The following is a 13,595-nucleotide window of genomic DNA, read 5'->3' on the forward strand; positions in this document are numbered from 1 at the left end:
ATAAAAAAAAGTTGTTGAATATAAAAATTAAAGAAGGTTGAATATGAAAGTAAATAAAAAAATGTTAGGTGTAGAGAAAAGAAAAAAATTGAAAAAAAAGAAGCAAAATTCAAGTGAATCTGCACAATTTGTATAAGTTAACTGCGTAAAAAAAATTGTCATTTATGCATTTTTACTCATCGACCCAAATTTTGGCCTTTTAACTTTTCAATTAATAATTATAAATTTTTCTACTTTTTATCTCTAAATTTCTTAATTACTTTAAAAATGATAAATACATCTAAAAATAATAAATACATGTGTTTTATCATTTCTATCCAGTTAAAAGATTATTTCTTAGAAGGATATAAAGCAACGGTTTAAACTTCGAATTTTCTATGAAGCAATAATATTGAGTCTAGATGGTAAGGCAAAAATGTAGGAGACGAGTATGACTTTCCAGTCCAACGAGCGATTTTGGAACCCAACCAACAGTCTCGATGTTGCTATTGGTTACACACGCCATTCAAAATTTCAGACTACATTTATGAAGTATCGGGGCAGCACTATAAATAAGTCAGATTATATTCACTTTTCCCATCTGAATTATAAACTCTATATATTTTTGGCTTGTAGTGTGGTATAGACAAAATGGGGTCATTTAATACTGATATTGTCCATGTGTTGCTTGTCTCATTCCCAGGGCAAGGGCACGTGAACCCTCTTCTGAGGCTTGGGAAGTGCTTGGCCTCAAATGGTTTGCTGGTCACATTTTGCACCCCAGAAAGCTGGGGAAAGCAGATGAGAGAAGCGAGCAATATCTCGGACGAGGAAGTCTCCATTGGAGAGGGTTTCTTAAGGTTCGAATGGTTGGAAGATGGGTGGGATGAGGAAGAGCCTCGGAGAGAGGACTTGGATCAGTATCTGCCCCAACTTGAGATAGCTGGAAAGCAAGCCCTCTCTCGCATCATCAACCACCACGCTCAACGAGGCCGGCCCGTTTCATGTCTCATCAATAACCCTTTCATCCCCTGGGTTTCTGATCTTGCCCAATCCCTTTCCCTCCCTTCCGCCATGCTTTGGGTTCAATCTTGTGCTTCCTTTTCTGCCTACTACCATTACTACCACAAACTAGTGCCTTTTCCTTCCGAAACTGAGCCCGAAATTGATGTTCAGCTGCCATGCATGCCTTTGTTGAAATACGACCAAGTCCCCAGCTTCCTCCATCCAATCACTCCCTACCCATTCCTTCGAAGGGCAATCATGGGACAGTTCGCCAACCTGGAAAAACCCTTTTGTATTCTGATGGACACCTTCCAGGAGCTGGAGCACGACATCGTTGAGCACATGTCGAAGATTTTCCCTATTAAGACAGTTGGACCCTTGTTCAAGGCCCCACATGAGAGCACCGTGCGTGGTGATTTGTTGAAGGCCGATGACTGCATCATGGAGTGGCTTAACTCGAAGGCACCCTCTAGCGTGGTGTACATATCCTTTGGCAGCGTGGTGTACTTGAAACAAGAGCAAGTGGATGAGATCGCCTACGGCCTTCTGGACTCGGGAGTTTGTTTCCTTTGGGTGATGAAGCCTCCTCACAAACACTCTGGGAATGAGGTTCACGTGCTTCCTCGTGACTTCCTTGAGAAAGCAGGGAACAAAGGCAAAGTGGTGCGGTGGAGTCCGCAGGAGCAAGTTCTGAGTCACCCCTCGGTGGCTTGCTTTGTTACTCACTGTGGGTGGAACTCGTCCATGGAAGCACTCACCTCTGGAGTGCCCCTGGTGGCGTTCCCGCAGTGGGGTGACCAAGTGATCAATGGGAAGTACTTGGTGGATGTTTTCCAAGTGGGTGTTAGAATGTGCAGAGGTGAAGCTTCAAATGAATTGATAAAGAGGGATGAGGTGAAGCAGTGTTTGTTGGAGGCAACCGTTGGCCCCAGAGTGCCCTGCATGAAGCATAACGCTTTCAAGTTCAAGGCAGCAGCAGAAGCCGCGCTAGCCCCAAGTGGTTCTTCTCATTGCAACATGCAAGCATTCGTGGATGAAGTAAGGAAGAGAAGCGTAGAGATTAGAAACACTTGTGGCAATGCTTCCCCTTCTCACGTCAAGCCAATCCCAATGGTCACCAAAGAAAAATAACAAAATCAAATTCTTTGGTCACCCAAAATAAAATATGGATTAGTGTGACTAATTGTGTGGGTTGACTTCTTAAACATATGTTGCACTGCAGTGATTTAAAATAATTCCAACTATATGTGGGTGTGATTGTAATACTACCAATTACCAACATTACATACAAGGGGACAGGGGGGTCTATTACAAATTCTTGGTGGCCCTTTTGTTTAGTACCAACATCACACAGCGGTTTTTTAATATTTCACTTTGAATAAAAAATTCCAGATGCGATATTCATATTTTTTAAAAATATATATTTACAGATTAAATTGAAGAATAGTTGTGCGTTATTATTTAGGAAGTAAAATTATTTTTAAAATATCATGGTTGAATACATATATCGATTTTCTTTAACATTTCGTTCGATGTTATTTTTTTCAAATCATTTATTTCAAAATTTAAACCAAACCAACCCTACGTGAACATTGTAATTGAAGTTCATATGCCTAATGGTCATGGACTTGACTTTCCCCGTTTACCACTTTTCTACTGAACGTTGGGCATGCGTTTAGATATTTAAAAATTACTCGAACAAACAAAAAGAAGAAATTTAAAAATTGGTCCATGGAGGAACCTTCGTGTATGAATTTTCAGAATTTGAGATGATATTGACTGAAGGATTATCGCCAAGCATCTTTTTTTTTTCCCACAAATATTTATGAAATAAAATATGATGATACGTGCTACTTACCAGCAGTATATATCGGGTAATTATTTATTGAGAAAGCTTAAATATAATATTATAAATATTTAATATTTTTCTTTAATTAAAATTATATATTTATTTTAATAATGTGTGTCAATTTTTAACGTTAATATTTATTGTGTGAATTATTAAGACAAAATTCTAATTTTAAATAAAAAAAATACACATTTACTATTTCACCTAAGTTTGATTCATTACTTGCTACTTATTAATTAGCATGTATACACGGTATGCACATAGCACAATACAATTCGTGTAGGAAAGAATAAGAGAAAGTACGCGTTTGAATTAGAGTTTTTAAACTTTATTATAGATAAATTTAATTTGAATTGAAAAAGAATTTAAATTTGAGTGAATTTGTTTATAATTTAAAATAATTATTTTAAATTTAATTTTGACATAATAACACTATTTAGACAATATTAATAAAAGTTACTTTACATTTAATTACTAAAAAGATAAAAGTTTCGTCTTTTGGGATAGATTAAAAAGAAAATGTTAAAAATTGAAATCTCTCAAGAACTAGTGTAAATACAATTTTTACAAGTTTCGGTTTTTTTTTTTATCTTAATTTTCGCTTGTACTTTTTTCTTTTTTATTTGTTTATCAAATAATTTACTATTATTATTTTCTTTTTTTAATTTTATTTCTATTTAATGGTTGCTGATAAAAATTTATCTTAAAAACGTTAATAATTCAAGAAAAGATGAGTAGGATTTCGATATAAAAAAAGAATAGAAAGAAAGAGTGGTGAGATATTGATTACTGAATTTAATGAAGACCACGTACATGGAAAAAATGATATTTTGGGGCAGTGGTGGTATCAAAATTGTCCAACTCGATTGTAGGGAGCAGAGTGGATGGAAAATCAATTCAAGCACCGATTCAAAGTTGAAAGTGGTGAGTCAAAATGAAATAGTAAGGACGTTCAATGAACCTGGTAATGCAATGTAAGAATTAAGGTAGCGCATATTAGGAGGGCTTCTTCATAAGTCTAGTAGTTAATTACAGTTACAGAGAATCAGAGATAGATAACATATTAGCATGGCGTTTTTGGGGTTTCGTGAACTGGACGAGAGGTCGGTGATAGAGTACGTGAAGGGCATCCCTGCCCTGTCCTCAAAGTTGATGCTGGATAACGATGACGTTGACCATGACTTAACGGTAAACGAGATCGGAGATGGTAACCTCAACTTGGTCTTCGTGGTCGCCAACTCTGCGGGTTCCATCATTATCATCAAACAGGTAAATCTGCATGTCTGTGTCACAAACTTGCTGATGCTGATGCTTGATTAATGGTTGGGAATTGTAGGCTCTGCCGTACATTCGTTGCATAGGGGAATCATGGCCACTGACGAAGGAGAGAGCATACTTTGAGGCGATGGCGTTGGAAGAGCAGGGTCGCTTAACCCCTCAACATGTCCCGCAACTCTATCACTTTGACCAAACCATGTCCTTGATCGCCATGCGCTACCTTGAGCCCCCCCACATCATCCTCAGAAAAGGCCTCATTGCTGGCATTCAGTATCCACTCCTCGCCCACCACATGGCACATTTCATGGCCAACACCCTTTTCTTTACTTCTCTCTTGTTCCGCTCCACAGAACATCATAAACGGGAAGGTTGTTTCTCGTTAGTTTATGTTTGTTACTCCATACTCCATTCCATTGTCGTTGTGGCACGGTAATTCCCTTCGTTAATCATCACATTTACATTTGCAGTTGCCAAATTCTGCGGGAATGCAGCGTTATGCAGGCACACTGAGCAGGTTGTTTTCTCTGACCCTTATCAAATTTCTCAGTATAATCACTGGACTTCTCCTTACCTTGATCCTCATGCTGAGGCCCTTCGTCATGACAATCTACTCAAACTTGAAGTTGCTCACCTCAAATCTAAGTACGTATTGCTATTAATTCCCGCTTTACTTATTTTCGTTCTAACAAGTAACAATTTTTTATTCTTGCAGGTTCTCGGAGAGGGCCCAGGCACTAATACACGGTGATCTACACACTAGTTCTGTCATGGTCACACCTGAATCAACTCAAGTGATTGATCCAGAATTTGCATTTTATGGACCAATGGGTTTTGACATTGGTGCATTCTTGGGTAACTTGATCTTGGCTTTCTTTGCTCAAGACGGACTCGCTCATCAAACTGATCATCGAAAAGTACCTCCTATTTTTTGCGATTGTTATTTTATGTTCTTTTTATTCAATGTTTTTTCTTGTCCACAAGATTTCCGTTGAAAAGAAAACAAACAAAATTGATCGCAATTTGACTTCTATCAAACTCCAATTCTGTTCTGTATATAACTGGTGCCTTGTTATCCAATCCATCTATGTTATAATCAAGAGACAGAGTACTTGATGTGTGTTTTAAGGTAACAAATTTATATCATGCGGATTTGTGGAATCACCAAAGAGAAAACTTGGGGGAACGGAAACATATAGCATGTTTGATTTCTATTCTTAAAACAGTTTTCTGTTTCTATTTTTAAAAATTCATAATTAGAAACCAACTCTAATAAACATTAGGAATTAGAAACTTAAAGATGAAGCATCTTCTATTTGTCATTTTTTAGGTTTTTCGGTTATTCATTTTGTAATATCGTGGTGTTAACATTCCGAAGGGAAAGTATAAGAGGGAAGTACTAGAAGAGAGCGACTTTTGTTCTTAACCGCGCGTAGCTAAGAGCGAAGATTCTGAGGAGGAAATGAGGGCAAAGTTAGATGGAGAATGACTCTCTGCTTTTACCTCTTCAATTGTTCACTTCTTAATCTTCTGCCGCATCTTCGCATTAGTAGGGAAGTTTCGTAGATTTTCTAACAAGTGTCATCATTTTTGGTGGTTAGTTGTGCGTTTAGGGAATGGTAGGAGAGGTGTGTACTAAATGTTGTGAGAGTTGCGTTTGAGCCGTCTTCTAGTCTATACAATATTGGGTTGTGGTTTCGAGCGGGTGAGGATGCTTGACTTTGGAGAGGTTGTTTTAGGTTAACTTGGCAAGCTTGAGTGTGCGTGTGTTTGAAGTTGGAGGGTGCTTGTGTGCGAGGTTCTCTACCACTGCAATATAAGCTCAGAGTCCAGCGAATTACAGGCCAATGCCATAAGTACCTAAACAGAGAAGCGTTCGAGAGTGAAAATGCATGCAAACAGGTATATCTGTGTGGGTCTCGAGAGCGAGTATTGGCATAAAGCGGTGGTTCGCGGGCTTGTGGTATAATACGTCTTAAGACTTGTGTCACTAACTTAATCGTGTAGATGATACTTAGAGGATGAGGGGTGCGTTTGGATTTGTAGCTACCGTACAATCTGTTTTATAAGGATGTGGCGGAGGGCTGTGTGATAGGGTGTGGTGTGGTTCAATTATTGATGTTGTATTAAAGTGTGTTGGATAGTTGGGTTGATGGGTGATCTTTACGGTAGTTTAGTTCAGTAATGATGTTGAGGATTGGTAAGGGTGAATTTTTATCATTTGTTCTTCGTCCTTCGCAATATTAAGCTGCTGTTTGTTGTTGGCGATTAAACGCTTATATAAGGATAAGATCATGGGTGTATGCCTTTTATCTCATTGAAATCGGAACTATATCAATAGATTGTATTATTTCTCTGCCAGCCTATTTCATTGCTCTGGTTGTGGTGTCTAAGATGCAAAAGGAGTTACCAAGTAGGTAAGATGATTATTGTGTTTGGATGTTTTTGGTTGGTTGGATGTTGCCCTGTTGTGTTTTTATAGATGCGGCATGGGAAGAATGGATTGTTCCACTTGATGTAATACTTTATTCTCGAAAGTGATTCCGTTTGGATGATTCCTTGATATCAGATCTCTTCGGATATTACTCACAGGGTTAATCTTGCTGTAGAGTATATAGGTTGCCGAACGGAGCGGAGTATTTTAGACCAGGGTTAGAGATGCGTGGTACAATGGGGCTCAACATAGAGGATATGGCATTGAAGAGTTGCAGTTAGTACCTCTACCTCTCTTCGAGACAATGAAACTGACAGGAAACACTAAAGAGACATAGCACATTCTCCAGACTTCATTCTGTAAAATATCCAGTCGTCCCAAGCAGACGTAGAGATCAGTTGTTGAACCACATAGACAAAACGGACTTGTAGAGAAGCACAAGATGGAGTGTACACACATTATTGGATGGCACAATGGAAAGTATTGACATCACATTTCGGGTCTTCAATCAATGTTTAGCTGAGAAAGGCGCGAAATTACCAGCTTCAAAGTCCAACCGAGGGTTTCGAGATCAATAGCCGCATGCGCCTCTTTAGCTCTCTACTTCTAGTATATTTATACACACACACAAAGGTACGATACTTCATCTCTATCTAGGTGTGTAAAAGTCCTTCAGATGAATCCCATCACTTACAATATATAATAGTACTTACATTTGTTCAATCAGCACAGAGAGAAGATATGTGAAATATCCGTCTCGACAACACGGAGCGAATCACAGTTATGGGCTGTCAGCAAACGGATAATGCATATCAGATTTCCTTGAGGGACAAGGCAAAATGTTGGCTCCAAGCCCAACCACAGGGTGTAGAGACTAACCGTTATATAAGAGACAAGTATCTAGACCGACATAGGCAGATTTTTTCTCTAAAATATTTGCCACCTTTTAAGGCTGCAAAGCTAAGAGGAGAGATCAACATCCTTCCATGGCCAGCCAAGAAAGGAGGCAACTTATATGACGGCATGGGGAGCGATCTAGGCAAGGAACCTTGAGAAGATGCCAACACACCAGCTCCATTGTCATACCGGAATGGATGCAACTTGAGACCTTCTCTAATGGGAATGAAAGCCTAGCACAACCAGAACAATTCATAGATGTGCAGGGGGGTCTGGAGAGACTATGGACACAAGGTTCATTGAACACCAAAATCAATAAAAAAAAGCTCAGGAAAATTATAACGATATGAGTGGCACCTGCGATACGCTCCCAATATGCATCTTTTCAAAGTTTGTAATGTTCTCAATGAGACAAAGTCATTATGTCAAAGGAGATAGAGGCTATGTATGGCTAAGAACTTTTGAAGACTTTTTGACTCAAAATCAGCTGCAAAACCAATTGTTTTCTGAGACAAATAGCTGGCGGAGGCGCACCCATTACAAATTCCAGTCTGCAACCTTAACCAAGCAAACCGAGGAACTCAACTAACAGGAAAACGACTGTCACACCACTTGTGGTGCTCGATTTCCTTTGGATCGGGGAGGGAATCATGTGTAAAGAAGTAGCCTGTTTACAGATGGGAAAAATAATAATTGTTGAATTTTCTCAAGAAGTCGAAATGCAATACAGAAAATATAATCAATTGTGGGATTTTCAGAAGACAAACGGCGAATCTTTTCACAATTAATCCCCTAAGCGGTTTTGCAGTTTTCTACAATTAGAAACCAGCGCAAACATAGGCTGGAATCGAGACCAAAATTCTAAATTGCGGACACAAGTTCTACAACTGCTGCTCATCTAGGAGATAATTCAACGAACTATTGTAAAAAGGCCGGGGCTGAAAAGTGCATCCAATGTTAAACCAGTTTCCGAAGGTCATTGCTTTCCATTTTGCGAGTTGTCCTATTTCTTATAATTGTCACGGCTCCCAGCTACCCAGACAACAAAAAACCTTACTTATCCAGAGGGAGAATGCTAGCCAACCTAAACATTTCAAAATGAAATCAGGACGCGTTTTCTAAACCACTGGATGAAAAGGACTGAACACACGCGGAAGATAACACAATGGCTGAACAAATCAGTAGAAAGTAGCACTTCCGTACAAAACACAAGCTATATCAAAGAGAAATCCGAGAGGTAATCTTCCCATGTCGAGAAAGCTATAGACAAACAGACAGCACTCTTGAGAACAACTAGCTTAGGTCACTGTCTCAGGAGGATACAGAGAAGATGGGAGATTCCCTAGCAACACACAGTTATAATCCCAGTACGACAATGCCAAGTTGTGATGGGACTAGGAGTCTGAGCGATATATGTGGGTAGTGAACCAAAAACCACCTGAAAGGAAGAGTAAAAAACCAAGAGGAAAGAGCGAGCTGAGAAGGAATTGCAACATCGATCTAAAGAGGGAAGGGAAACTTCAACACCCTAATTGCGAAAAGAGAAAATATTCAGAAGTGGATACACCATCACGTCAATAACTGTGAAGAAGACACGAAAAAAGAGCAAATTTTCAGATAAGAGTTCAAAGGTCAAAAGCTGGCTTGTAGAGATGAAGAAGAGGTACAAGCGACATTAGCCTTATCCAAACACACATACGTCACCAAATCCAAGACCAGAAAGGCGTAATGCACTAGATGCTGTACATGAGACGTGTCTCACAAGAACTCCAATAAAATTCTAATATTATTCATTTTGCTGAAGCATTATAGCAATTTACATAATCGACCGGTTCTACTCGAGATAGCTACTAAGATTTTCTATTGGACAGGCCCCCGCAGATTGGCTGTCCACAGTAAGAGAGCAAAGCTTCTAGAAAGAATAGACAAGACAGGAATGCCCCTTTTGAACTGAAGAATGCAGTGTCCCTTGACTGAGAATTCTCTATTTTTTCGTAGACAAGAGTAGAAGCAATGCCAAGATCAAACTAATTAAAGACCTATAAGGCGTTCATCAAATACACAGCATTCCAATGCTCTATTCAGTCCCGCAGCTAGGATAAATTGCACAATAGGAAAAAGCTTCTGTGTGATCTTGGGCGCGCGAGAGCATCAACCCTTAGAAATGACCTCTTCCATCAAAGATCGAACACACGACTTGGAATAGAGGAAGATCAAAGCCAACAAGCATCAAACTCTACAACTTGGCGGACAGATCATATACTTATCCATATGGTATTGTAGAGGATTTACTTGGTTAAAAATTGACCAAAGTTTATTTTCCTTGCAATTTGTGATTTTAGACATGGAAGTGGATCCGATATTCTCTAAATATTGGGCAAACCCTTCGTTAGCTTATAGGGAGAGCTTTGATTGATTGAAAAAAGGGGAATTAATGCTTAGAGTGCAGGATGAAAAGGTTACCTCTTAATGTTTTTTGAAGCACGCAAACATACCTAAGTGATAGAAGTACTTGCCATAAGAGTTGATGATTTTTAGAATCCTATTTCATTTCCTCATCTCAATTAATTGATAATGCTGAATGAATTTTTCTATGTTAAGGGGAAATTATAGTTGCAGGAAATTAACAAAGCTGCTGTAAAAAAGAGAAGAAAAATTCCATGGAAATATGTGTAGTAACTTTGAAACACTACTATCATCCTTATTCCAAAAATTCAGCAAGAGAGGAGCTGAAAAAAAGAAAAGAGGGAAGAAGAGAAAGTGGAGAAAACTTGAGCTGAAGCATTGCCATCCTACTTGAGGTACTCTTTACATCTAAATCAAAAGACAATCAATAATCCAATTATTATAAGCAATGAATCTCAAGAAGAGATGAGAAGAAAAAATTGCTGAGAAGTTTTAAGGAATCACAATCTGCAATTGGATTGCACATCTCAAGATTTGAAAGGTATTAACCTAATCCTTTTGGTACAGACCACAAAGAAGGTTGAAAATCCAGCCATGAAGGAAGTGGTTAGAAAAGGGTAATAAGCTGTTAGAAGTGCAGGGAATCAAAATCTACCCAAGTTTGGGAATGTAGTGCAACTGGGAAATGCTGAGCACCTAGTTCCACACGTTGTGTTCCTTTAAGAAAAGGAGGAATAAAACTGTACAGATGGGCAAATGAAACAGATTGAATTAAAAGTAGCTCCATCACTAGAACTGTCACGGGTTTGGCACAGCCTGTTGCATTGATTATAGAAACGCTAATGTATGCATCAAACTAGGAAGGATCACATTTTTCTCGCCTCTAAGACATGCTTCTGTGTTTGTTCATCATGTTACTGAAAAGATTCGGAGAGAACTGGAACCACTAGCATTTTATTAAGCATGTCTCCCTTGATGAAGGATATTTAGGCATAACAATCACAAGATAGTGAGTGAGGCCTCCTATGATTCAAGAGAAAGACTGCGCCATCTTCACCATAGAGTAAACATAAAGAGTCGAAGTAACTTTTGTTCATCTAATAAAAAACAAGATGACATTATATAAGGAATTGTGGCAATGCTAATTCCAGTGACTACTTCCAAGGGATGGAACCATGCATGTCCATTATTTTCAAGATCTTGAGTGTAGAATCATGGAGCCTAGTCTGTACGGTGCTTCATGGAAGATGATATTTATTTTGTGGTTTGACAATTCATCTTTTGAGTTGACTGTCTATCTAATTTGCTCCATTGGTTTTGCAGAGATGTCAAGATAGAAACCCACATTCCTTGTGCTGAGTTGGGAAGAAGTGCGTCATCTTTGTACATCGGTCCCAGAGGAAAATAAGTTCCTTGGCCATAGAATTTCTGAAAAAGGAATTGAACCGCTCCCACGCCACACTCTGAAGTCATTATACACACCTACCTCCACCAACTTAATGTTTAAGGGAATTAGGAAGTTTCTTAGGCCAATGTAAGGTTTTTAATAGGAGGGTTTATAAAGACTTTTCTAAAAAGAGTATAGCCAAAACCTCTTATGAATATTTACGCGTCAAGGAACCTGAGATATTGAGTTTTATGAGTGAAACTGTTTGCATGCCATTTTCTGTTTTAAAGACAAGTAAATCATCGCTATCGTAAAACTACTGCACACTGCACGACTGCCGAGCCAGTCATACAAATCTCTGATTCAGTGTCACTGATGATCATCGTCAATTTGAATCTGAGAGCAAATGTCGATGACTTACGTGAGAGAGTGCAAGCCGTAGGAGCCTGATCATGCTGATCTTCGAAATGAGAATCGAGAGAAAGAATCATGAGGTTTACACAAAATGAGCATGTGGACTTAAAATTACTCCTGCGCAGAGCTAAGCGAGAATAGTCGTTTCTAACACTTTTGAGAGCAACAAGTGATTAAGACATATAACTGGGCTGAAAAAAGGTAGCATCCTCCTGCTGTATATATACGTATGTTAGTGTCAAGTCTAGATCTAGAGAGCTTCTCCATCTGCAGTAAGCTTGACCATGGATAAGTAATCTAACGTAAAATAACCTAGCAGAGCTCACTAGTGCACTAGCCACTTCATTCTCAGTAATAAAGAGCTTCGTATACTGAGAGAGAAACTGCAATCGCGATAACGCTGTGACAAAACACCAAGCCTGATAATGCGCTGAGATATGAGTACTTGCTCTGCGCGAACAGTAGATAAGAGATATGAGCGAATAGTTAGAGATAAAAAGGGCAAGGAAAATAGGAGTAGCTTGATCATGGAAAATGTTCAATCTGGACTAGGATCTGGACCAATCTATATGGCACAACAACTAAAGTTGTCGAAAGCGGTCTCTATATTAATTTTCGTGTTAACAAGGTCCGAAATGATGAAATTTCTGCACAAAGACTATGAGCACACGCAGAGTGAAGTGTCACTACTTGTGAGCTGTATGGGAAGATGTCAACTCTTCTCGAGATATTGCTGTTTAGAGAAGAATATTTAGCCGCGCACTCACAAACCTGATTCCAGCAAAGTTTAAATTGGCAACAAAGAAAGAAAATTTCTGCATGACAGCAATTTTACTGGTATGGGAAGACACCATTATTGTCCAAAATAGGGGTAGAATTGTCTGCTGAAAGTGTATCCACAAGGAGAACAAAGCTAAAATTCTGTGGCATTGTCATAGACGTCACGCGAATGCTAGAGTAGTGAAGGCCAACCAATGGTAAGTCCCGAAGCGAGACTAGCATGCAGTAACAACGAGGGCTAAAGTCCTGCAAAGCTGAGGTATTTTCTTCTGCCTGTGCTCATAAACACATAGTCTGTACGTAATGAGAGCCGCTCGCATAGAAGCCTTATGCTGATAAACGGCGTTGTGAGCAGTCACGTGCGATAAGACATGGCTTACCTACATACATATCACGCAAGAAGATGCCAATCAGAATAGACTAGCCCCTATGAAAAAGAAAGCTCCGCATACAATAATATAGGAGTAGGTAGAGTTCGGGCGAAATCTACGTGCCATGTAGCAGAGGGAGTGAACCATTTCTACTCGTCGCGCGAACCTTACAGTAAACGTCTTCTCGAGGACGTATATTACTGTGGTAGTAGACCTATGTGTCCTAAAATGGTGTGGAAGCCATCCCAACAAGGTCCAATGATCTAAAGTGGTGATACCTTTATCGAGAGAAAACATAATTCACATAGAAGTAATTTAAGTATGTACTTCAGAATCTTACTAGACTGAGAGGAGTTGCAATAATGAGTGTAACGTCGAGTTTATGAGGAACTAGAGTATGGTTCGCATTCAGTCTTTCAAGTCTGAGAATCTATTTTTCTGCAAAACAGTTGACCTTCTAGCGAGGAAGAAGCCACCTGAGACGATGATATCGCACTATCGAAAAATCGGAAAATGCTAACAACCTGGTTTCATACAATAAACCATCAAACAGTTAGGAGCGAGAATTATGGAAAGTTTCAAAATTGAGAAAATTTATCACACGAGAACATCTTAAACGAAAGGTGGTGGAATCAATCAAGGAAAGGATTGGTCCAAGAAAGCTAGATAAGAACTCGTCGTTATGGGCAATGATACTGAAAGAGTGCAGTCTCTGTGAATGGACTTCCAATTTAAGGTATGGTCGTACAGAGCGTCATTGATTCTATATCAACTAGTCGTATAGACTATCGTAGCTAT

General features: G+C 39.1%; 1 protein-coding gene and 1 pseudogene across 1 annotated transcript; both read left to right on the top strand.

The window, feature by feature from the left end:
- Positions 1–630: 630 nt before the first annotated feature.
- LOC113870335 (gallate 1-beta-glucosyltransferase-like) lies at positions 631–2,115 on the top strand. The gene has a single exon (XM_027506929.1). The coding sequence runs from the start codon at positions 631–633 to the stop codon at positions 2,113–2,115; it is 1,485 nt and encodes a 494-aa protein (XP_027362730.1).
- Positions 2,116–3,729: 1,614 nt separating this feature from the next.
- LOC113869655 lies at positions 3,730–5,020 on the top strand (annotated as a pseudogene).
- The last annotated feature ends 8,575 nt before the right edge of the window (positions 5,021–13,595 follow it).

The sequence above is a fragment of the Abrus precatorius genome, unplaced genomic scaffold, assembly GCF_003935025.1.
Source record: "Abrus precatorius isolate BTA unplaced genomic scaffold, Abrus_2018 Scaffold6, whole genome shotgun sequence".
NCBI classification, from domain to species: Eukaryota; Viridiplantae; Streptophyta; class Magnoliopsida; order Fabales; family Fabaceae; genus Abrus; species Abrus precatorius.

Coding starts and splice junctions, on each gene's coding strand:
- LOC113870335 (XM_027506929.1), top strand. CDS start 631: ATGGGGTCATTTAATACTGATATTGTCCATGTGTTGCTTGTCTCATTC.